The 25,520-nt window shown below is 47.1% G+C and overlaps 1 protein-coding gene across 1 annotated transcript; it reads left to right on the top strand.

The window, feature by feature from the left end:
- The first annotated feature begins 2,107 nt into the window (after positions 1-2,107).
- On the top strand, positions 2,108-25,520 carry LOC131261941 (axotactin). Its single transcript, XM_058263813.1, has 20 exons — positions 2,108-2,244; positions 9,851-10,023; positions 10,126-10,299; positions 10,558-10,798; positions 10,946-11,165; positions 12,443-12,578; positions 15,918-16,202; positions 16,286-17,010; positions 18,103-18,968; positions 19,038-19,252; positions 19,325-19,724; positions 19,793-20,040; positions 20,111-20,542; positions 20,608-20,808; positions 21,379-21,990; positions 22,088-22,272; positions 22,681-22,971; positions 23,046-23,172; positions 23,263-23,525; positions 24,770-25,520. Exons 2-20 carry the CDS (start codon positions 9,897-9,899, stop codon positions 25,061-25,063), a joined length of 6,042 nt encoding a protein of 2,013 aa, XP_058119796.1. The 5' UTR covers positions 2,108-2,244; positions 9,851-9,896; the 3' UTR covers positions 25,064-25,520.

Genomic DNA, 25,520 nt, shown 5'->3' with positions numbered 1-25,520 from the left:
CGGTAGTGCTTTGGTTCTGAACCCGCACTAGACTCATTTAGATGAAGATGTTGCAAATAGAATAAAACCGCCTGGTACGGGATACAGGGACAAAACAGACCAGAATGAAATGTTGATTCATGAATGAAATCAACACATTCAATGCTTCAATAAGCACCTTGATCTTCCTTTAATGGCTAGCCAATACACATTTCTAAATGTTCGGTAATTGCTTTTCTCTTACCACCCACCAACTTGGTGTGGTCGGTTCCTGTTAGCCAGTTATAAACAAGTATCTTTCCAATTTTCACCGTTGGCTGATAACCTTTTCATTCCTCCATCCCATTAACGAATCCTATACTTCCAAAAGCAATCGAACAAAGAAAAACAAAACCAATCGAATTCGATTACAGAAGAGTTCAAGCTGAAAAGTTCGGCATCGTGGCTTTTAGCGTTTAATTACATGTGCTACATCGGATACTCGTCGAAAATCCTGGCATAGAATAGCTTTGTTGGAATCGAAAATGAACAGGATGTGCTACCATTACCGAAATTAAAGTACCATTTAGAGACTGTTTGTTTCACTTAAACGAGGCATTAAAAAATGCTATCAATTTGAAAATTATGTTTTCCATAGAATTGAAACTGTTGTTAATTAAAGTTGAATGAATCAGGAGCTCTAACGGATTTTATGAATGCTCTTCAAATTTCAATTAAAAGTTTCTACAACTTCTTGAAATGAGATTAGGAATGATACTTCAAACTTTTTATGGTGCATTTCATATGTCGGTGAAGAAAAGGTTTCTGCTATTCTACCGCGTAAGAATGTCTTTTGTGCGCGAAACCTTTTCATATCACAACGACAACGGCCTGCACCTTCCCTTATTCTATGATCTACCACCCTTCCTCGTCACCTCGTTTGATAAACCATCGGCAACTGAGCTCTGAAAAGAATCCGTCCACTAGAAACTCCACTTTCCGGCAACCGGGAGGTAGATGGTGTGACGAACACCGGAGTGATGAGTTTAAATTGAAGCACGACTCATCATTCAATTATCCGCCACCGTGAGCGTGATCAGTACGCGATCGTCTCCGAGCAGCCGTGTGTTCTGCGGCGAATGCCTTCAAGTAGTCACAGTCAGTCAGTCAGTCAGTCTGCGAGATGCTTCCGAGACTGGAATGCAACATCAACTGGCGCGCAATTACCTTCCTCGTCGTCGTCGTCGTCTTAGTTGCAGTGTGTAGTCTGTCGCCTTCGTTATGTAGTGCACCCGGGATCGATCGAAGCTGGTTAGCCTTTTAGTCGTCATGTGGCAGTGCTACCGAAACGAGCGAAAAGGCGAACGGTCGGCGAATCGGAAGAAGGTCCTTGATTTCAGTGTATAAAGAAAATATGTGTGCCCTTGCCTACTGCTAAGAAGTGATCCAGGGAGTCGAAAGTTGTGTTCCACTTTAATCTCCCCGGCATTGCCTAGGATGTCATCAATTGACAGATCATTGGTGGAAAGTAATAGTGTGATAAAGGAAGTGCGAATTAGTTCCTAAAAAAATCGACAAGGAGTAGGAGAAAAATGGAAAGATGAATACATTCCAGGAGATTGCACTATAACGACGATTTAGAAAAGAAGCAATTGAAATAATATGGTGAATCCTTGGATTAACGGTTTTGTTGTGAATTGTGAGTAAATAATCGAAAAGAAAAAAACCTCTGCTTGTTTGTGTGTCTTTCCTCTGGCAGATACAACCATGGCCAGTCCTCAAGAATAACAAGTGATAATATCTTAAACCGCTCTGATTGAGTGAACGTCTACCAGAAGCAAAACGAAAGTGGTTAACATAAATGCTTCCGCGAACCAGCACAATTACGATAAGACATCGTTGCTCTCTTCGGAGTCAAATTTAGTGAAGATAGTGTTACAATGGGATGTGATGATTCATCGTCTTGATTCAAGAGTTGTGCAATACAATTGTGTGATCTAAGTGTTACTTGCCGATTAAGTTGTATTTTTTTTTCAATTTCCATATAACAAAACAGTGCATTAAGTTTTATATAAAAATATAAGAATCCAACGAAGTTTGTTTAATTTTTAACAGTGAATCTATTTAATTTTCTGTTTTAGTTAAGTGTTTTGAATGTTGTGTGGCAAACCAATTCCCTCTGTTATACAAGTTGATGATCAAGTGTTGCTGACGTGTATATTACGCAAGTGCCTAAAAGTGTGCAAAATTGATTTCAAACACTGAAAAGATTCCAAACCATTGAAGGTAAACAAAATTGTGTATCAAATTTTTAGTTGTAATTCACCATTTACACTATCCTTTCATTTTAGCTAGTTTTGAAATTGCTACGGAAATGTAAATTGCTTTTGAACTAATCAATACATTAATAAATACACCCGCAGCATCCATAGTTCAAACTAAACACAACTTATCCACAGTGAAATCAAAAGTAGTTCAAATACATTACACCAATCAATCCCCCAGAATGTGACTATCTTTCAAACAATAGTTTAAAGATCGATACCCCCCCGATTCGAGGCATAAATCATCGCACCAGTGAACAAATATTTACACTTAAGTGGGCTTTTCATGTGTAATTGATATCGTTCTGTCGGCGGAATCCGTTCAAAGCGCGGAAATAAGAAGCTTAGCGCAGTCACACGCATCCGAGCGCTCGATTAGAGCAAACTAATGCGCCGGTGGTTTCCGTCAGGAAAAACACAATAACGACCCAAACGTGGACAACAATCGCAACCGCAGGCTTCGCGGCACGTACGTTGCAGTGCGGTGCATCGATGTAATTATTATGATACGCCGGTGGACCGGTTTGGCGGTTTGATCGCCGGTCGAGCGAAAGATTGCAATCCTCCACCGGGCGGTGAATAATTAATTCCAATAAATATCCGCCGAAATAACTCTCGGCACGACCGTGCGGTCCCTTGTGCAGGTTCGCGCACCGGACAAATTGATAATCTCCGTGTAGGCGAGGCTGGATATCATGAATTATGCTTGCCTCATGTAAGTTCTCCCCAGTATATCGGCATAATTACCTCTCTGCCCGATGCTCTTTTCGTTCTTACCCAACCGGTTGCCGTCACCGGTGGAAAGTTTGTTGGGATCTAATTTTCTAAAACATAAGCCCGCGATCGTGCACGCACGTGTGCGTGAGAATGTGTGCCCGTGTGTTTACGCATTTGAATCCCGCTTTCGGTATAATTTTCATAAATTTTCCGGAAGGCTCCGATTCTGCTCAAAAGCTCCCCGGCCTCATTGTGCGGTCATCGGGACCAGGGGGTTCCGGTATTGGCACGAATTTCCGATACCTCCATCATGTCCTGTAATCAGGATTCTGGTGGGAAAGTTGCTTTCGGTCTCAGTTTCTCTAATTACCTCAAATCCAGATTTATCGGGTAGTGCGAATACTTCATCGCATAACTCGATTAGTAGCTGCGCTACCCAAATGAGCTGCGTGAGTGTTGAATTTCTATGAGGAAAGTTGAGAGCCCCTAGTTAAATCCACAAACTTAATCATGCATATCGAAGAATAGGCCCCCAAGCGGCTACAGCTTGTGCCCGGTGGAGTCGGTAGGCTTTCAACGGTCATTTCTCGTGTGATAAATTATGTACGAGTTCTCTTCTTTCAAATAGAAATGTAACTCTGCTGAAATTGATACCTTGGAATGATTTACGAATAGTTTGAAGTGATTAAGGTACTAGAAAGTTATACAACAACATTGATTACATTGTTTAATGAATAAACATATGTTGTTGTTAATAAAGAAATTACTTTTCATTATCTTATTTATATTACACATATGAAAAAGCTTATTTCCTTTCCTTTTATACCTCACAGTTATTAAAGTTTGTCACCAATAACATTTAGTGAAACCTCTTTCACTAAATTTTGATCAAAAGCAGGTCAAGTACGTCGCTCGGTTACAGGTATATGGTTTAACTGCGCTTCTCCTTACTCTAAATTTGGGCTGAATGATTCTTATTCTGAGCTGTTTTTGACAACTCGATAAAATAAAACATTACCGAGAATAAATCACTTACAAAAACTTCTTTTCTTTTTCTCGAACACTGGACTTGATTTGCCCCTGTTATTTTTCTTTCCGGTTTGTATGGTTTCAAGCCATAGTTTGCTCCACTGCAAACCGATTTGATTTATTTCCAACCATAGGGTCAGTGATAAGGAAGCCAAAAAATCTGAGAAAAACACCGAAAACACACGCTCACAGATGGTGGAAAAGTTTGTCATGTCTCAATGGAACGAGCACGAGCGGCACAGATTTCATCTACACACTGCCTCATCCGGCAAGTTTTCCAAACCCCTCGGATGTTGCGAAAGGAAATCTCTAAAGGAGCTGTCAAAGTGTGCTCACCAACAAACTCCCCATTTTGTTATGGACACTCGCTGGCCACCAGTAGATTCTCGGCGCTCAGCGAAGAAGCGAGCTCGTGCCGACCCTTTTTTTCGTGCTCAATTAATGGCACCGAAAGCGTAGAGATAAATAGGAACCACGGTACAGCGATTTCTTCCGTCTCGATTGCCGCTGTACGTGATAAGTTTATCGAACGTGGCGTCTTTATCCGGTGAGAAGGGTTCCTCGGATGCCTGATACGCCAAGCCTTCACTTGCAGCTGTATTGAAAACCCAATTCTATCGGGTAAAATTAGGCCCAGTTCATAATATTTTGTTCCGTAAAATTAGTCCATCTGGGTGGGGTAACAAGGGGATTGGAAACAGAAGCCGAAGGACGCCCGGACGTGTCGAGAATCGGATTTATCGTGCGCCGGAGTGTGAATGCGGACGGATCATTTCATGCTCGAGCAAGTGACAGTGGGCCATCTCCCGGACCGAACCTCGTCCGAGACCGCAACCCAGCGTTTCAGGCTCTTCGGAAATCAGTGGGATAAAACCATCAGCTTCCGTCAGCGGGAGCGCATTAACGTGACCGATTGATGCAAAATGTATCAGAACGTTAGGAAGGGGGGTGCATTGATATGTCCGAGCTATATATGATCGTTCCGTGTCGAACTGCACACTTCTGCCACTGCATTTCTGTGGCCGGTCGTGTGTGAATTTCTATTTAATGTTGCTGCACAGCCATGCTGCCATGATGTCTCCCGTGAGCGTAATCGCATCTCCTTCCGGTTCTGTGCAGCTGCCAGGAGCCAACGGAAGTAGCGGAGAACTCCTTCAACACAAAATGACATTACGGCTGTCACTTTCTATTCTCTCAGACGCCTTCGTCAATCGTGCTGCATCGTGCTGCATGCCGGCATAATCACATCAGCTCACAACTGCAAACATCAGTCGGTACGGAGTCATACGGACGAATGTCCTGAAGAAGTCGTCCACACTAAAGGAGCATGGAAAGGCCGAGGAATCAGACCTCGGACGTTTGGAGGAAGTCTTCCTATTCGACGAATGATATGCAGAACGTTTCCCATTGCACCAGAGCGTGTGCATTCTTCGCTGCACAAATCGGAATTTCTTTCCTTTCTATTTTATGAGGAAGGATACCAAAAAAAACCCTCTACTGGACATTGTTCACGTCCAACTACGGTCGCCGGATGAAGTCTACCGGTACGAGTCGCTTTCCTCGCACGTGCAGCGGCGGAAAATATGTTACCGTCAAGAAAGTTGACATTCCGGTGTTACCGTACATCATCGGCAAGTTGGAAAACAACCACCGTCCGGCGGTCAGCTCCGTCAACATCTCATACCACGTACCACCGGGCGTATGCGGATGTGGCCTGTTTGCATCATCCGTGACTGCAAAAGGGTGCGCACTGGCTAGAAGAATGGCTAACTGACCACTCGCTGCACCTCGACCTCTGTCTCTTTCTCGATTTGGAAACACTTTGTTTACCTCCATGGGAGGAAGTAAATAGCAACCGTTCTACAGCCTAAACCACTCGTCCACCGGATGGGCAAACTGCCATCAAACAGCAGCGATGGACACTCGGAACGTCAGAAGGCAATGTTCCGCACGGACGGAAGGAAGGATTTATCCTGAGCAAACGTATCACTCTTCCAGCGAACGATACGTGCATCTGTTGGCATTAGTCATAATATTATTCTAATTCGGGTAGAATGCAGCGGCTCGTTTGTGTATCTCCCTTTGAACAACAATTTTCTGCCAACGATGCCCCTTTTTTTCCTTTCGACGGTTGGTTTTGAGGAATGTGGAAAAATTTCTTTTTAAAGCAGGTCACATAGCAAAGCGTCCAATGAATGCACTCTGGAGCATTTGTATTCTTTGCAACATTGTAAGTCGAGAGGATTGTGGTATGCTGCACAACGGATTTCATTATAATTACATTGTTGTGAGAATGCTATTCAAGCAAACAAAATACGACTGCTGATAAAATATCTAGATAAAAGGCAATGTACATTTTTTTTATTTTGAGAAACACATTACATTCTCTAGAAAAAAATTCGAGTTTTTGGCAACACTAGCTTGACGCCCCGGCGTTGCACGGTGACGAAAGGATTGAGAAAAGAATAATGGTTTTAACTACTACTTGAAAGATATGTTTGAATTTAATAGTTACCATAACGACATTTAAAATGTTTGATATTTCATCAATTTCCCCATAATGTATAAACCTTAAGGTAACTATGTTGGATACACCTTGACATTTGTTTACATGCTTGTTTGGTTTGTGTAGTAAAACTGACTTTCAATTGTAAAATTTAGATGATTTTATCAAAGAATAGTGATCAAACAAACCTTCAACAACATCTGCAGTACTTAAGCTTAATGTGTGAAAAGTATTGGTCGAGTTTTTAGTGTACACAGAACTCCATACATAAAAAAAGCTAAAATATGTAGTAGATAACTTTTCTTGTTCATAACATTGGTCTCATGTTAAAAATCAATCCCTTACGAAGGACTGCAAATGATCCTGAAGGTTCATTCCCGCTAATGAAAGTAGTTCTTTATCGTTCACAAAAAAAAAACACACACACACACATAGACACACGCCGTATAATACCCCAACTGTTCACTCCCTCGTTTGGGTCGACGGAGATTCGCCTCGACACGACTGACCCTATTCCTTATCTTATCTCTCGGCCGACCACACTAAACATACTTCTCCTGACCGGCAGCGTTACGGCATCGTAAAACAACTCATTAATGCCGCCAGCCAGCTCCAATCGTCCCCCGTTCACCCACCACCTCACATCGTTCTACATCGTTTACCAAAACCTCGTGTGCACTTGAAAGTGTGGCTCGCTTGTTTGCGCAAACAACAACTCGAACCCCGACGCTCGCTGCATCTTACAGCTCTTGAGCACACCGGCTCGCTAGTCCGCTAATTACGGGCAACGGATTCAAACAGGTTGAGCAAATCTGCCGGGGTTTTAAAAACTTTTGCCGCACATAATGCCCGAGCAAATTGCTTCCAGAAGCGTTTCCACCGCTTCGGGAAGTGACTGCCTGCTGAAGCGGAGTGTTCCAAGAACTTGATAACTGGTGCTTACTTCATCTGGAAAGTCTCCGGAACTTGGTGAAATGTAAGATTTAGTACGAAGGGCAAGTCACAGTAGTGAATGTTGAACAAATGAGTGAAAGAAGAGCAGAGAAGATGTTAACTTGGTGACACGGAAAATATAACGTGAACCAGATTATACGCGGTGGATTAAATTTAACTAAACTTGGGTAATTAATTTATGTTTTCTGTCTCTTCTTTAAATGTACCTAGCTATTCTCGGGTTTTTTTTTATTTACTTTCCCTCGTAAATAACCAGCTTTACTTATTCTTTGTGTAGTGAGGGATGAAAGGATTAAAAACTAATATTAAAAATTATATGACGCTCAGTTTTACAAACTTTTACTTGGCGAGGCTGCACAAGATGGCTGGAAAATGTTGCTCTCGATTCGCGTGTCTTAGGATCGCAGAAAAACTCCGCGACGCGAAAACTTTCTCCAACCCAAGGAAAGAAGCTGCATCCTCCACGGGAAGGTGTTGTGATGCTCGTAATTTTATTGGACTTTTAATAACCGCCCTGCACCTCTCCGCCATCACCTTCTACCGACCCACCCCTCGGTTAATCTATCATGCAACCCCCTTTCTGCACACTGTCGCGAATGGCTCGAAGATGATGCCGGTGGCGCCGGCAAATCCGGACCGCACAATGGGTGTACTAATTTATTTGCTCGGTAAATTATTAATGATACACCGAGTGTTGGCTGGCTCTGGCGGGGGAACGGTTTGCGAAGGTAAATATTAAAACAAGTCCGAAGCCGGGAGGATTACTCGTTATTTGCCGGCGATGGTTTGCGCGCTTACGACGCCACCGTGCCGCGGCCCGAATCTTTTCTTTTCACCATTCCGGTGAGAGAGAAAAAAAACAATGTTCACTGTCACGCCCTTATATCGTGCACGTATCATGAGATTTTTCCTCCCACGGTGGGTTGGGAAGAATAAGAATAATTGAAAATATTCCACTCTCTACCATGGTTCTACTTCTAGAGTATTATTTTAACACTCTGCAAATTGATAGCTGCACCGATTAAACGATGAGCGTTATTTTTATTAATATAATGTTCTTCCCACACCCCAACACAGACGCACAAGGGTGTATTAGTCTAGGAGCCAGTCAGGCCGGCCTGCTGCCAAATCGCTCACGTCCGTCCATCATGCGTAATCTATTTCCACGCAAGAGTAATGAGCTTTTCTAATAACCGAATTTGGTCCCGGCTGGCAAATTTTCTTTTTGCGTCATCCGGCTGCATGGCGGCTCAAAAAGCTCGCACACTCCCGGGGGAAGATTTATGAGATTTTCTTCACACTCGTTCAAGCACGCGAAGCAAGGGAAGTGTTTAACACGACAGCCGTGGATTAGTCGTGCTAGGCGGATAAAGTGGCATAACGACAGGCCCCCCTGAGAGGCGGGGAGGAAGAAAAATCCCAAACGCGTCATGGAAAACAACGTCTCAGCTCGCTCCGGATCTCCGGAAGGCATTGATCTGCAAATTGTTTGGGAGTGAGAGAGGAACAAACGGCAGGGGTAGGTGTCATGTTGGTAGCCCGACAGGCAAATTATGGAGATTTCATGGCATTCATTTTCCCATCGAGCACCAGGCGTCTCCACCATCACCGGTCGGAAAATCAAGCTAAAAGCTTCCTTCACGCTAAAGGCACCGCTGTGTCTTAGTATGTATGTGTGAGAGTGAGAGAGACGGAAGTTAGATGAGCGATCGAAGGCTTGTTGGAAAGACACTGGATTTCCGGAACACGTATCGCACGCAGAAGAAATGATAGCAAATTAATCAATTTGTTGTGGAAATTACGGTGTACATAACATGAGCTGCGTCGTTCCACGAGCAAAAAGCAACAAGGAAAGGGATAGATATTGGTTTGAGAGGTTTCAAGATGGAAGCAGGTGAAGATACTGGTGTCCAGGATGGTGAAAAACAGGTGTCTTCCTAAACGAATATCGATTGAAAATGGGAAGGAATGGGAAAGTGGAAACTGTTTTATCTGCAAACAAGTGTGTCCTCGTGATGTTTACCAAAAATAACAAATATCAAATGAGGTTCCACTACTTCTATAAAGTCACTCATGTTTAGATCATTTTACTAAAACAACGTGTTACTAAAACCAATTGATTCAATCTGAGACTGTGCGACACATAACCGTTAAGGAGATAATCTTAATTTACTGCAAACACTTCGTCCTCCGCATCGGACTCGGAAAAGGACACATTTACGATACATTCACTCGGCTTCACTCACGACCCTACTCATTCCTTCTGCAATAAACGTAATTTGTGGTTCCTTCTGCCGTTCGGTTTAGTTCGGTTGGTAAAACGTCTCTTCCTTTTGCTCTCTTTTCTCTTCCCCAAACACAGTGTAACGCAGCAGAGCAACAAAAAACGGTAACAGCCCGGTTAAATAATGACCTATCATGCCGCATCAGTATTGCTTACGATTTGCCTCACCCTGCTGGTTCCTGAGCACCCGTCCGGCACCGTCCTCGCCATCCCCACCAACGCCATGGAACCACCGAAAGAAATAGTGTACCGTAAGTGTGGCCCCATCCCGTGGCTTTACGTTCGCCGGGAAAATCGTCGGCCTGCAGATGATATATGTGTACCTTTCTGCCTCTCCTCCTTCCCCCCTTCAGCCAAATGTACCGGGCCGGGCGAACCGGGCCAGTGCCAGACGTTCGGCTATCGGTATCGCTTCGAGCAGACGATCAACAACTGTACGCAGTTCATCTGGGGCGGCTGCGGTGGCAATTTGCAGAACAATTTCGAAACGTACGAACAGTGCATGCAGCAGTGTGCTAATGAAACACGTGAGTCGGCCGTCTTACGGGGGATTAGGCGCCTCCATCGGAGTGTGTTTGAAGTTGGTTCGGTTCGCTTCCACCGCTTCCGCTAGGAGAGATCCGAGTGGGAAAAGGAATGAACGAAGCGAGAGTGAGAACAATAAATTACAACACATGATCGATGGAGGGCGCAAAGAATTGGGCGATGTTTTTTTTTTTTTTTTGTTTGCCACTCTCGCTTTCACTTTCCACATCTAATCGACCTGGGGCATCGTTCACTTGCAGAAACGCAACCGCCAGTCCCGCTGACGACCACCGCCGATCCGTCGTCGTCGACCGTACGCACACAGACGCAGGAGGCCTGGTCGCTGCACTCGTCCAGCAGCACGCTGGCGCCGGTTCCGGACGAGCTGCGCGGCTCCGAGCTGACGTTCAAGGAGACGGGCTACGAGAAAACGTTCATGTTTGCCAAAAACAACACCTTCATACAGATGGACGGCGAAACCATCCAAACCTTTCAGCTCAGGTACGTGAACACACCTTACTATTGCATCCACACAGGTGTGGGTTTTGTTTTTCATCGGTTAATTTTTAGCCTAAAGCTGACAGAACTGAAATTTACTCTTCCAATCAATCGAACTCATAACGCTTTCGTTTTCAAATTTCTCCGCAGACTCTGCCGTGAGATATCGTTCCAGTTCCGCACCCGTCTGCCGCACGGGCTGCTCGTGTACCACAACGTAAAGACGCCGGCCGGCGTGAAGCTGGACCCGTACGCCCTGTACGTCATCGTCGAGAAGGGCCAGCTGAAGGTGGTGCACGTTTTCGGAAACCATTCGACGAGCGTCACCGTCGGCGAGGGTCTCAACCGGGACGAGTGGCACAGCGTCATGGTGAGTGGTGTGATGGTGAATATGTTAGCGGTGAAGTATCATGGCAATTAACTTCACCAAGCGACGAGTCCATTTAGCAACAAATTTATTCCAAAAGTACACTTAAAAATGGTTGGCCCACTCCAATTTAAAAGTGAATGATGAAAAGTTCACAATTTAGCAGCAGAAAGGCAGCGCACACGGATGGTAAATACCTCATGATGAGGTCAAAATTAAATTTTACATGAGGGAGCCTCAAAAGCACTCCTTGAGAACCAGAAAAGAAATGTCCTACATCACCCCTAACGTTGCTTTTGAATGTGACGAGAAAAATACGATTGGATATCATACACCAGACAACGCTACTCAAAAGTTCATCCACAACCGGTTGCTTCAAGGACATTTTGTTGCTGCCACCTGGGCGATGTTCTTATCCCATGCCCATATCGTTAAGCCCATCAAGAAGACCGCTTTTGAAAGGGTTGTTTTTCTGTTTACCAACGCCTGATAGAATCTAGCGCTAACTAGAAGTGGCCGCTTTCCAACCCCTAAAACAAAATGAAACTCCGCTCCGGGAAGGATTCTATACATATTCATTTGCGGAAAAAGGCGATAACGGGCGATGAGGGTGTCAGAGAGAACGAATGCCACCCCATTCGGAGGCCTTTGCCTTTCGAGCACCACTTGAGACGGGTTCTGCCTGTAACGGAGTTGAAACATTATGTTGTTGTGGATGGATTGAAAAGCGCCGATTGAATTGAATTCACATAAAAGGGAACTTTTTTGTCCATCGCCCACGCCAGGCGCGACACAAGACACATTTGTTTGCTTACCTAAACGTACGCAACGACCCTTTTTATGTGTACGATTTAAAAAAAAGCGGTGTTTTTATGCGTTGACGCACAGGTAATCGAGGTGCTTGAGACATGCCGTTGTGAAAAATAACACAATCTCTGGGAACACTCGTTTTGCAGATTCAACAGTAAGAATACGGAAGGTAATGAATGGTGTACAAAATGGAAGTTGGTTCTACGAACGAATTAATATTGTATGTGAACACCCTTAGGAGCTTGGTGAATCTATGTTGCAAATTAAACTTCAAATTAAAACCTAACAAATTCTTCAAAACATTTGGAAAAAGAGATACTTTCATAATTACTGATGATCCGTTAATGATATATTAATAATCTTAAACATGTACCGAACCGCGTTTTCCCAAACACCTGCCCAATTTCCACCACTTTCACTGATTAATTCTCCGTCTCGTTCCCTTTTTTTCTCGTCTGGTGTTTCCGCAGGTACGCATCGATGTGCACGGCGCCCGCCTGATAGCCCGTGTCGATAACAACAAGGAGGAAGTGTATCTAAAGGGATTAAATCACGAAACCAATTACGGCGTATCCATCAATCTTATGTCGGTCGTCCTGGTTGGCGGTGAGTTGTCGAAATGTGTATGACGGGGGAAAGAGGAGGTGGGGGGGGCGCTTTTCAAATCATTGAAAATCATTTCCGAACGCGACGGCAACTTCGGCAAGACACCCGTTAAACGGCTCCCGGCCGGCTGAAGCCAATCTTAGGTGAAGGAACCTACCTTTCGAGTCGGTGTTGGTGCTGCCGCTGACAGGCAAGGCCGGGCGCTAAGCCTACTTTGCGGCACGTCGAAGCATCGTTAGGAAAACGCGTCAAGCGTTCGTCATGCCTAGCGGAAAGGCAAATTGGATACCTTTCCACATCAAGAGAGCCTACTGTACACACTTGTCGTGTATTATTATTTCACCACGACGAGTGCGGAAGGAGCTTATTCACCAACCACGCCGCCGCGGTTCATAACAAACCAACCCAGGTTGATCGACATCGAGGCGGTTCCCAATCAAATCGACTTCGGCAACGGTGGAATAATCATTACCGTCGAATCGTGCTTCCTCGAAGACACCGCGGAAGATGTATCGCGCTTGCAAAGTCGTTCCTTCGTCTCCAGAAGCAACGAACAGGCACGTGCTTGGGGGAGGGGAATTTTCCTTCAAAACTGCTAATTCCGCGTGGAAGTGAGGGTCTTTTTGTTTGAGTTGGGCACAAATATGGCAATTGAGTTGGATGGAATTCGAGTACATTAAGTGAAATTAATACGTGACAATCTAGACCTATCCTTTCCTGGTTGAACTACGTGCCAAAGAGCATTAAAGAGCATCCAATTGGAAAATATTCACCCCCCCCTCTTCGTTTTGCTTTAAAAGGAAGTTTCTTTCGAATAAATACCCTTTAAACTGTGACGGACCCGAAAGGTCACTGATTAAATGCTACCGAAAAGTCAAAGTTATCGATAGATCTTAGACGCGCCGTCATGAATGATTTACTCCACGACCGAGCAACGATTGCAAACAACTCAAATAATTTACCCAAACCGTTTAACCTTCTCGTGATTTATGCTTTCGGTCGACAACAATTCCCATCGACTATCGGGTGTCTCACTGAATGTCGAGCATCGGGAGGACTTGCCAACTTGGCGGTCACTTATTGTTTATGGTTTCCTTCGGTGCTCGCTCGAGCTTATCGGCGCGTCTGGCACGACTTCACACACACACACACACACACCAGCACGAGAACGCAACCGGGAACTGGAAGACGAACTTTTCGATCTGCACCCACATGTGTCCATTAAAATTAATTTACCCCTTTCGCACTGTTCGGACTTTGGGGTGTGGGAGGCAGAAGTTTTCCCAGGAGATTAGAATAAACTTTTCGTTTCAATAAAAACGTCACCGGAAAGTGGTCCGAGAATAATTGGGCGCAACGAAAGCCGGAAGCCGGGCGGGGAGATGTGCATGCAGGAAGGGCTGGGGTCGGGTGGAGCAGAACAACGCAAACACGTACACGGGGGGCGCGTTCATGTCCATGGTGGGAATAGCCGAGGCTAAGCTCAACACTTCGTCGACTCGGTGCAGCGTCGATGCGGAGCGTAACTATTTCCTTCGTACCGATTTCCCCATCCCGACCGGGCGGAAATGCAAGATGGCACGTCCGTGTTGCTCGACGCTTACATGTGCCCTCGGTACAACCCGCACACACGAACCATTGTTCAATACGGTATTTTGGGACCGATTAATTTAAATCATCTACTAAGGGCCCCAACCCGGTCCAAACCAATGAGTTCATGGAACTATTCACATACGGAAAACTCTCGTCCTTACCCGACTCCCCGACACGATAGAGGGAGGGGAACAAACTTTTCCAGGACACGTGCAAGGTTTCCTTTGCTGCGATACCGCCCTAGTTGCCCCGTTGTAAAGGGGGTGGAAAGTCGAGGATTTATCGGAAAACACGTTAGTTAAAGTCAGATAACTGTAGATAAGGCAAAAGTTTTCCTCATCCACTTGTTTGACCTGCATTGTAACAGCATTCGTGACTTCACATCGAGGGTCATTCGATTCAATTTAAAACAAATTCAACTGTTTAAATGAGCATAATCTCAACACGATGTATTTGAGTCACAGTCAATGTTGTATTAAAGGTGGTAAAATGTGTTACAACATAGCAAAACATTTCCACACGACTGTAAAGAGTTATCTATCACGCGTGGAATATTATTTATCATCGCACAAACACAAGTTGGTAATTTAATCAAATCCATTTTCCATCCATTAGGCAGAACCCATGCGCGGCTTGATTTGTTCGCTAAGAAAAATCCTTCTTTAAGACACACCCACACTATCCCTGCCGGAGCAAAAACACAAAAAGGTCGCTCTACATATCCACTCACTAAGACGCTGTCCTATTTCGGAAAAGCCTCTGGGCCGTTCGCAAATCTATGCCATCGGATCCATCTCGTCGTCGTCGTCGGAAAAGCTTCGGCCTGTTTCGTCGCACCCAAGCAACCCGTCGCCTCCAATAAACCCCTAGCAGCTATCCTTTCCCTTTGGCGTAACCCCCCTCCCACCCTCACGTAAACACCCAACCTAGGGATGTGGAGAAAAGCGTCCTTAATCTTCGATAAGATTGATGGCAACGGTTATGTTGCTGTACTATGTTGTGGCAATCGTTCGTTTGGCGGAACGTGGCAACGACGGTTGTCCTTTTCCGACGGTCGCCGAGCCTTTTTCCGGGCGGTGGCAATGACATTCAGGCCCGAGTTTGTTACGAGTTGCGAGAGAAAAACGGCCATTCCTCTTGACGATTTTCACGCGCCGAAGGATAAATGAGTGCGATTAGGAGGTATCGGATGTGGCAACAACTACCACACGTGTCGGCTTACCGACGGCACGGCGGGAGAAACTCGGGTGGAAAAACAAATGAGAAAATCACACCCCAATTGGGTGGGAACTGTTGGACAGAAAAACGTTGGCATGCCTTGTACAAATGATTTGTGGCTTGCGAAATGATGTGTTCGGTGTGATTTAATGCGATTGAATGATATTGATATTTTCCCAGTGTTCCCTGCCGAAGGTAGACTGAAGCCTTGTTCGTCTTGAAAAAACATAACATAAAGATAACAATTTTAAAAGACTTTGCATAAGATATTTTTTAACATACATTTAGAAGTAAAATTGTATTTTTTTTAAAGAAAACTATAGGAAAGAGTTGAACTAGAAACATGAGCATCCTAAAGGAATGGGGAAACGGGAAAATCATTATTCATTAACCCAACCTGTCAAGATACGGACACTGACAAGCTCGAACTAACAAGTCTCTGCGGTTCATTTTCTCCTACGGCCGGAAACGGCCGGTCCCCTTCCACCGCCAACACACACACACACACATCTCCTCCGCGGACGGCAGGACTCAGCTCGGAGGAAAAACTGCACGGTGTAAAGTACATAATTGAGTCGTTCGTCGGCTGCATCCGGAACGTCGTGCTGAGCTCGGGCAAGGCGGCGTCGGACCTGCTCCCGATAACGCCACTCATCGCGACCAAGCACGAGAACGTCAAGGAGGGCTGCCGGAACAAGTGTCACTCGCGGCAGAATCTCTGCTTTTCCGGCTCGCGCTGCATTAATCACTACTACGACATATCGTGCGACTGCTTCGGGACGAAGTACGAGGGTGAACACTGCGATATCTACAGTGAGTGTTTAATTGTTTTGCACCCACAAGAACTCTAGGGACCTTCCTTATGACCTTCGGGTTGTTTTGGTTTTTGCTTCCAGCCGCCACAGTATTAACACTGCGAGGATCGAGCTATGTGTCGTTCCGCATCTACGACTGGAAGGACCGCGTCCATTCGCCGATGACGCGCATCAGCATGCGCTTCAAGACCAACTACGACGATTCGGCCCTGTTTTACGCCAGCGGCGAGTCGCTGAAACCGCAGTACATTGCGGCTTCGATCAAGAACCACTCGGCGTACATCGAGATGGACTTTGGTGATGGGGTGATGAGTGCGGTTCTGGGGCAGGACCTGACGCGCCACTACTGGCACAACCTCACGATTCTGCACGACCACGACAAGGTGATTGCCATCCTGGACGACCACGTCAAGGTGATGGAGCTGCTTGGGCCGATCCACTACCTGCTGTTCGACCCGGAGATCTACTTCGGCGGTGGACCGAACCTGAGCAAGCGGAAGGGACTGGCGTCGAGCAACAACTTTGTCGGCTCGCTGAAGAACGTCTTCTACAACGACGTGTCGGTGCTGTTCGAGCTGAAGAAGGGCAACCCGAAGGTGCACTACATCGGCGTGCTGCAGGAGGAGTTCTACGAGGCGAACGTTGAAGTCGTCCCGATCACCTTCTCCTACGCCAAGTCGCACATCTGGTGGCCGATGAGCAACAACGACACGCTTTCGCTCGTGTTTGACTTTAAGAGCAGCAAGGCGACGGCCGTCCTGGCATACAGCGAGGTTCAAACGAGCGAAGGCCGAGGTTTCTGGGAGGTAAGAAAACGCAACCCCTCGGCTGTTCAACCAGGTGGGCACAGATTTCTTCCTAACCGACCCTCAAACCGAGGGTAGGAAAGCATTTTTAATCAAATCGTAACCAGAAACGCAATCCTAACCGCATCCATCCCCCCGGGTTGCCGACATTCCATTCGCCACAGGACGGCCCGAAAGCCAAAACACCCAAACAATCGTCCCCCGGAGGATGGTAACCACGGTAATGAACCGATTTATCCCAACGCCCTGTGGGGACTGTGATAAGAATTTCGGTCCGCCCCCCGGGTTTTTTGGGGAAAATGGAGATTTTGTAAATCCGACACCACCATTCCCCTTCCCTGGGTGCTTTGCATTCCACTGGGTGCGGTTCCGGGGCGATGATCACATCACCGACACGTGATTGTATGTGATAATCTCGCATTCCCTAGGTCTATGGGTGCGTCTTCAGGAATTTCCCCCGCAAATCGTGCATGGGAAGAAAAGGGAAAAAGGTGATGCAAAAATCGAAATGCTTTACCACAACGAGGCGAGGGAAACCAATGCTTCCCCCCGATAAAAATGACACTTTCCCGGCGCACACCACCCACTCTCCGCCACCGAATTGGAGACTTTTTCCCAACTTTCAACCGAAAACACACAACGAATGAGGGGTACATTGGCTCTTCTGGTCGGTGGGAGAAGTTTTTTAATATCGCACCAAACCGAACGATATCGAATAACAACCGAGGTGCTTGATCCTTTCCTGTGGCGAAAAGTGTCCGTTGACAGGATTGCAAATATTTAACCTACGTGCGAGGGGGACGGGGTTCTTCGTGGGAGTTTCCAAAGCTTTTAGGTTTTAGATTAACTCTGGATTAGGATTTTTAAAGAACTTAAAGCAACGTAGGGATCAAGGTTGCAATGTCCGGAGGGTATTTTATTTTTGACTTTAAGTTGTTTTAATTTAAGTCATTTTGTAAAACAAAATCCAGTGCCATTTTTGGAAAAGTTTTCCATGGAAAATAGGTGTGAAAGTGACTAAGAGTTATGTGAATGTGTTTAAAAAGAGTTTAATTGGAAATAATTTAAGTAAATCTTCTATAATAACTCCAGATCCGTCTTGCCACCGATCGGCTGAGCTTTGATCTCTGCCCGGACATGAAGAGCAACATCACCCATACCACGTACATTCGCATCGACAACCCCACGTCCTGGCACGCCATCGAACTATCGTACGAACGGAACGAGGTGAAGTTTGTCGTCGACTACCGGTACACGGTGACGCAGATGTACGGGCTGACGTTTCAAACCGGCGACAAGCTCATCATCGGCAGCAGCCTGAAGGCGGCCGCCTCCGGTCTGGTCGGCTGCCTGCGCGATCTGAAGATCAACGAGGTGGAGATAGAGCCGCGGTATCTGGTGAAAAGCGAGCGGGTGGTCGGTGACGTGTCACTGGATAACTGCAAGTACGTGGACCCGTGCAAGAAGCCAAACACCTGCGAGCACGGAGGCAAGTGTGCGGTCAAGGACGACGGGATCATCTGCGATTGCAAGGACACGGGATACATTGGCAAGAACTGCCACTTCACGAACTTCCGCAAGACGTGCGAGGAACTGGCGCTGTTGGGATTCTCCAAATCGGACGTGTACTCGATCGACATCGACGGCAATGGGGTGTTTCCGCCGGCGCGGGTCAAGTGTGACTTCCAGAGCTTGACCAACGCCACCAAGACGATCGTCGAGCACAACTTGCCGTCGCAGGTGGACGTGCGGTCGGCGACGGATGAGGACTTTAGCTTCAACATCCAGTACCGGGAGTTCAACGCGGAGATGCTACAGGAGTTGATATCGCACTCGCTCTACTGCACGCAGTACATCAAGTACGATTGCATCAAAGCCCCACTGGAGCTACATTCGTCCACATGGTTTAAGTCTTCGATGAACAACAACACCGTCGACTCGCTTGGGGAAGTGAAAAGGTTAGCCATTGCTCGTCATTCCATCATGATCCCTCACTTGGTAACATTTCCAATCATGTATATCTCTAGAGGATCGTGTACCTGCGCGGTCGGGACGAACTGCGAAGATGTCAACCAGTCGTGTAATTGCGATGCGAATCTCAACCGTTGGCTCTCCGATGAGGGATACTTCAAGGAGCCACCGAATCTGGGCATCACCCAGATGTACTTCCTGCAGCAGAAAGGCCTAGACGAGGAGTCCCAAGGGCGCATCACCCTAGGACCTTTGGAATGTGTTGAAACAAGTAATTCGAAGCCGAGGAAATAGTAGCACCTTTTAGGAGTTCTCATGCGATAACTTTTCTCCTTCATGCCAGATACTCAAAAGTACGTCGTCACATTCACCACGTCCCAGTCGTACATTGAGGTGCCCGGTTGGCGCAAGGGTGATATCGCTTTCTCCTTCCGTACGACCGGCGAGAAGGCAATTCTCCTCTTCCAGCCGCCGATCCGCTCCAACTATCCCTCCTTCATGGTCGCCCTGACCGGTGACTATCAGCTCACGTTCAACTTCACCCTCAACACCGGCACGCCCAAAACGTTGGTCATCGATACGAACCGCAAGCTGAACGGTGGTGAATGGCACAAGATTTGGATCGATTACAACGAACACCACGTCCGGTTCATGATCAACACGGACACGCGCATGGTTGACCTGCAGCCGGAGGAAGAGTTTGGTCCCTTCGAGGGCAGCATGTTCATCGGTGGTGCTCCAACGTAAGTATCGATACGTACTCTTGTTTTCGTAAGGGAATGTCTAACACTTTTCCTTTTGACCCGTGCAGGGAAATCTCTAAGAAGTACACGGTCAAGCAAGGACTAATCGGTTGCTTCCGGGGGCTCGTGGTGAACGGGGAGATTCTGGACATCTACAGCTTTATGTCGGTTCATCTGTCGGAAATTATTAAGGATTGCAAACCATCGTGCGTACCGAACCCGTGCAAGAACGGAGCCTACTGTCGGGAGCTTTGGAGTACGTTCGAATGTGTCTGCCAGAACCGTTGGGCACATCTTGGCCAGCACTGTGACACGAGTAGGTATCGACAAATGGAAGCTGGTTTAAGCCTCCCAAAACTGAACTAACCCATTTGTGTTTTAATTAGACATCAATGAGGACGCCCTTACCTTCATCAGCCGGGAGTCGTACCTTAAGCGCAATTTTCTCTCCGAATCGGAAGACATACGCGAGGAGCGGGATAACCTCCAAAGCATACTGAATTCCTCGCTGCTCGTGAACCTTCGCACGTACGACCGGGACGCGTTCGTTCTGTACGCCAACGACCATCACAACAACTTCGTCCACCTGTACCTCACGAATCACAGCGAGGTCGTCTACCTGTACAACCACGGCAGCGACATCATCAATTTGACCATCGAACACAGCGAGCTGACCAACGGCCGCAGCATCCAGATCGCGGTGATACGAACCGAAACCAACACCACGCTGTACGTCAACGAGAACAATGTCACCGTCGACCGGGGCTTCCTGCTGCTCGACGAGTACTCCAACAAACCGTGGACCAATCCAGAACTCGGTAAAAACCATTCGATTCCCTATCACTCACACTCGCCTTACTGGTACCGTCTTCTTCCCCCGCAGAGGTCCTTTCGCCGCATCGCCCTCCAGCACCGCCTACGAAATACTTCCAGTTTAACATTGGCGGCTACGATCCGGCCAATTTGCTGCGACCGAATCAGGACACGGCCGAGCTGGAGGGGTACATCGGTTGCGTCCGGGGGTTGAAGATTGGGGACAATTTAATATCGCTCCGGGAAATGGTGACACAGAACAACGCACACGGTAAGTTTGGTAAAATAGGACATGACTTTAAATAGGGTTTTTTAATTAACTCACAAAAAAACTGCGCTTGAAATATTTCAACAACTTACCCAAGTTATTCCAGGCCTTCTGTGATCAAAAAACTAGGGCATATAATCCCCTTATCCCCTTTATAGAATTCTTTTTTGGTAGGTCCATAAGAACTTTCAATGGCAAGTGTGCAAAGGAATATTACATTTTTGTAGAGAGATGTAAGGGCACCCAAATCCCATAGTGAAAGTGTTTGCACAAATGACTTTTTTCAAATTAAATTCCCATCAAAAAGCCTTATCTTATGTTCTTGAACACTTTTCCAATATAACACCGGAGATGACAAGTTCGACAGGATATTGCACGAACGTAGAGGACACTTGCCATTGTGCTCCGTTGGCGGAATGGTTTTCCACGCTAATCCAAAAATATTATCTCACCGGAAAATTCGCCGTACACGCGATATTAGTCCGACAGGAGCTAGAGTATCCTATCGGCATCGAACTTCGCTCGCTCGCTAACTCAATCACGTGTTTGCTCACCGGTTTTTGCTCGTTGCAGTGACCGAGGGTGTCCTGAACGGTTGCCAGATGAAGTGCGATGCCGGGCCGTGTAAAAACGGTGGCATCTGCACGGAAAACTTTGCCAAACAGGAGAGCACCTGCAACTGCGAACACACCAGCTTCCTGGGCGAGTTCTGCTCGGAGGAGAAGGGTGCCAGCTTCAGCGGGGAGGCGACGTTGCTCCGTAAGCTCGCCCTGGCCGAGAGTGTCACCTCGGTGCGGCTTCAGTTGGCCTTCTCCAGCAACGATTTGCGCCGGGTGAATCGGGTCATGCTGCTGCTGCAATCGCGCAACGACCGCAGCTACTACCTAATGGTGGCCATCACTCCCGAGAACTTCCTCTACATCGAGGAGGACCGCGAGGGCGTGACGTACGGGGCGCGGGTCGACCGGAACTTCATGGACGACGCACGCCACTCGATCTACTACACGCGCCGCGGTAACGACACGTCGCTGCTGGTCGACCGAGTGGACATTCCCATCGGGAACGTGACGAGCAAAGCGCTGGTGCCCGTGTCCGACCCCGGTTCCAATCACGTCCAGATTGGTGGCGTTAATACCACCGATCCGCGCTTCGCCGTCTACAAGAGCTACGATGGCTGCCTTTCGAGTGAGTACACGCACTTCCAGCCAACCACTCCACGCGAGTCCATTCTAATTTAACGGACTGCGGACTCGTTCCCCCCTTTTGGTTTTCCCATTTGCAGACATTTTCATCGAAGTCAACAACGAAACGATGAAGCCGCTCGAGGAGTACATGCTGTTCACGAAGAGCGAGGCGGAAACCATCACCGTCATCAACTCGCAGGGCGTACGGTCGGCCCAGTGCAAGCAGTTCGACGTCATCCAGAAGCTGCCATCGTTCAACGAGTCGGCGCTCAATATGACTTCGGTAAGCCCCCATCGCCAAAGGTTTGCAGTAACCGTTCTGCCAGGGGGAAGATTAGCCAGTGTCACGTTGAGTCACGATCTAAAAGTGAACCATGGGACAACATCCTGAACGGATTTGAATTATGGGATTGTGATCGTTGGAGAAATGGTTAAATTTTGGATCAATTTTCAAAAATCCTTTTTCCCATGAAATGTAATTTCTTAAACTGGAAAAAATATCTAAATCATATTGAATATCCCACTCTTAACCTTATTTTGAATTGAAAAACCCACTGTGCTGAGAGAATTTCCTTTTCTCTATTTTCATTTGCACCACAAAAGAACGCCCCCCGGGGGGAAGGAACCGGAACCCTATCGAATTAATATAACAACGCCCTTTTTCCTCTCCGGCGCTAATGCACTTTGACAGGTAATCGACAAGAACTGGGTCGTGGACGCACCGATCCGCGTCCCGTACAAGGCGGTCTACTTCGATCCGTCGACGAAGGAGGAAAAAACGCAGGTCGTGTTCATCACCATGACCGCCATCTTTGTCATTATCGTCGTGTGCTGCCTGATCGAGGTGTACCGCACCGACCGGGCGTACCGGAAGCGCATCGAGCGCCAAACGGACGAGGACATCATCTGGTCGAAGGAGCAGGCGGCCAAGATGCAGAGCGAATCGTCCACGACCAACGTCAAAGGGTTCGGGTACAAATCGGTGGGTGGAACGTGCGGACACATTGCGGTGATAGAGTTATCAGGATGAATTGATTTTTAACTTGTTTAATTTAGGTTCCTGGCGAGGAGAAGAAGGACAATGGCAAACCGTTGGTTGGAATTCTGAAGAATGGTAATGCGACAGCGCCAGCAGAGAAGGTAGAGCCAACAGCGGTGGAAACGGTTACCGGTGGAATTCGTGGTAAGTGGAAAATTGATAAAATAAAGTCATTGGTTTATTGCGAAATATAATTCTCATTAATTAATTCCCGGAATCCTATGGTTAAAACAGACAGCCAACTAATTGACCACGAGCTTCAGTGGGAATCTCTAGCGGAGGAGGAAAGCGAAACGCTCCTTAATAAGGATCCTTCCAAGAGCGACCCGCAAATGAATGGCATTGCCCCGGAAGGACAGCGGAACCGTATTGCAAACGGAAATCACGTACCCGATGGCCATGGTCAGACCAACGGTGAGGCGAAGGGCAATGACGGCCACGACAATGGCGTCGAGGACGACGACGACGACGACGATAGCGAGCTGACCGACAATCCGGTAAGCATTCAGGCGCTGGCCCCGCTAAGTTCGATCAGCGAGGTCACCCTTAACAAGCTGGACCTTGGCGACCTGCAGCTGCATAGCGATGAGTTCCGTGTCTAACCCAAACCTAGGCCACCTCGATGGCTCAGTCGCATGGCGCACGGAGTCGGAGAAACACCAGTATTAAAAAGCCACCCCTAACCGCACCATCCACCCCGCCCTTCATTCATCCACCCACCACCTCACTTATCCATCCGTTCAATGGCCAGTTGATTGAAGTTCCAAAAGTTTTTAGTTCACCATCCCTTTCGTTTCGGTGAAAAAGTGGATTTCCTTCCGCCATAATGACGATGGTGAAAGGACATCCAAAACAAAATTATAATCCATATCACCACCACGATCCTAAGAACTTCCCTGTCCGGGGCGCGGTACACTAACCTTCGCACCTACCGAAGGCCCTCTGTAGGTCATGTAACACCGAGCACCCAACTTTCTAACACCCCTAACGAAAATGGCAACGCTGGACCCTAATAATGATCCGCATGATCAGCTTGGCGGTGTATACTTACTTATTTATTGTCCGACCAGCTCGGCACACATGTTCCATGTTCAAGTGATTCTAGTCGAGCCGTCATTGGAAGTGAAATAAAAGTAGTAATGATACTTGTATGCAAACCGAAACCCGGTACTTATGTACTCCTCTTCGTCCTCTTGTCTGTCCGGTGTGATTGTGCCTGTCGAGATATGTCGAGATATGTGCCTCCTAACTAACGGGTGGAACCAGATGTCCCACGATGTGCATGACAGTGCATCCGCATGTTTGTCCGTTGACGGAATTGTTGTTCTGGTATGTGCATGGATGAATGTTTTCCAATCCGGAGTAAAAAGAGCGAGCAGCAAATGAAATAGTTTCTGGGGGAAATTAGTTAAATGCAACGAACTAGTAATTGGTATTTAGTAGACCCAATGATAATAAAGTTCTTGACGTAGAATTAATCGGGAACACAAGGTTATACTAAAAGAGAAGCAATAATTCAATGGTAGAACACTAATAACCTTTTTCTAAATGAACCAATTGCTCCCTCGCGAGCCTCAAATTGACTATTTCATTTGCTACCCCTTCCTGGAAGAAAACACGGAATGTCGGCGAATCCACTCGAGCCGGTCTTCCAATACCTCGAAACTAATGGATTTACCCTCGTGTGGCCTTCCCCTCGTACAACAACCGACAACCCCGTACACATCGCGGAAATTGGCAGCCGGTGATGAGCAAGGTTCCAACCGTCCGCAAGAGTACCAACCACTCGCCCGGGCCCCGGAGACCCCCGAAGTTGGTGTTTACCGAACCGGTCGACAACAGGCAACAGCAGGCCGGAGGCACTCCTCCACCGACACCACTCCCGGTGGCCATCCAGACATCGACGCCCCTCACCAACGGTCTACGCTCCCGGAGTCCTCGGCAAGTCTCATGGGGTCCACCGCCACCGCCGGCCCTCGTTAGTGCCAATCCGTTGCCGTTCAAAATCGATGAAACTCCCGAATCGCCGGCGTAATCCGCGCTCGGTTGATCGCTCTCCTTCTGAGCCCAGTGTGGCCAGTTCACTATCTGTGTGTTTGCTTGCGTTTTTGGTGGCCATTTCTTTTAAAGTAGTTTTTTTACGATGGACTGTTTATGATCGACTAAAGTACTGTGTTTGGTGTGTTGTGTTTGTGGACGAGAGTGTAACATGGATGGCAAACGATGTCCCTCGCAGACTTTCCTCGATGGTGATATCCTTTATTAGAACACACTACAACGTTTACTTGTCCTCCGATTGTCCTCAAAAACCCCTAGTGTAAAGACTCATTTCCTTGGACAAAGCAGGGATTCCGTTTGCCACGTGATTGTATGTGTGTTTGTGTATTATTGTATGTGCGTATGTAATAATTTGTGAAATATGTAAGCAAATGTCGTCCAGGCGTCGCTTCTTGGGACCTTGGGTTTCGAGTGGCTTGAAAGGAATAAAGCAA

This window comes from Anopheles coustani, chromosome 2 (assembly GCF_943734705.1).
Source record: "Anopheles coustani chromosome 2, idAnoCousDA_361_x.2, whole genome shotgun sequence".
Classification (NCBI taxonomy): Eukaryota; Metazoa; Arthropoda; class Insecta; order Diptera; family Culicidae; genus Anopheles; species Anopheles coustani.
The sequence above is the reverse complement of the archived record's forward strand: the minus strand, read 5'-3'. Positions and strand labels throughout refer to the sequence as shown.

Bases quoted from the DNA above. Each gene is read 5' to 3' on its own strand.
- LOC131261941 (XM_058263813.1), top strand. From the start codon at position 9,897: ATGACCTATCATGCCGCATCAGTATTGCTTACGATTTGCCTCACCCTG. The intron at 20,809-21,378 runs GTAAGTTTGGTA...TGCTCGTTGCAG, and splicing joins GACACAGAACAACGCACACG to TGACCGAGGGTGTCCTGAAC. The intron at 23,173-23,262 runs GTAAGTGGAAAA...TGGTTAAAACAG, and splicing joins GGTTACCGGTGGAATTCGTG to ACAGCCAACTAATTGACCAC.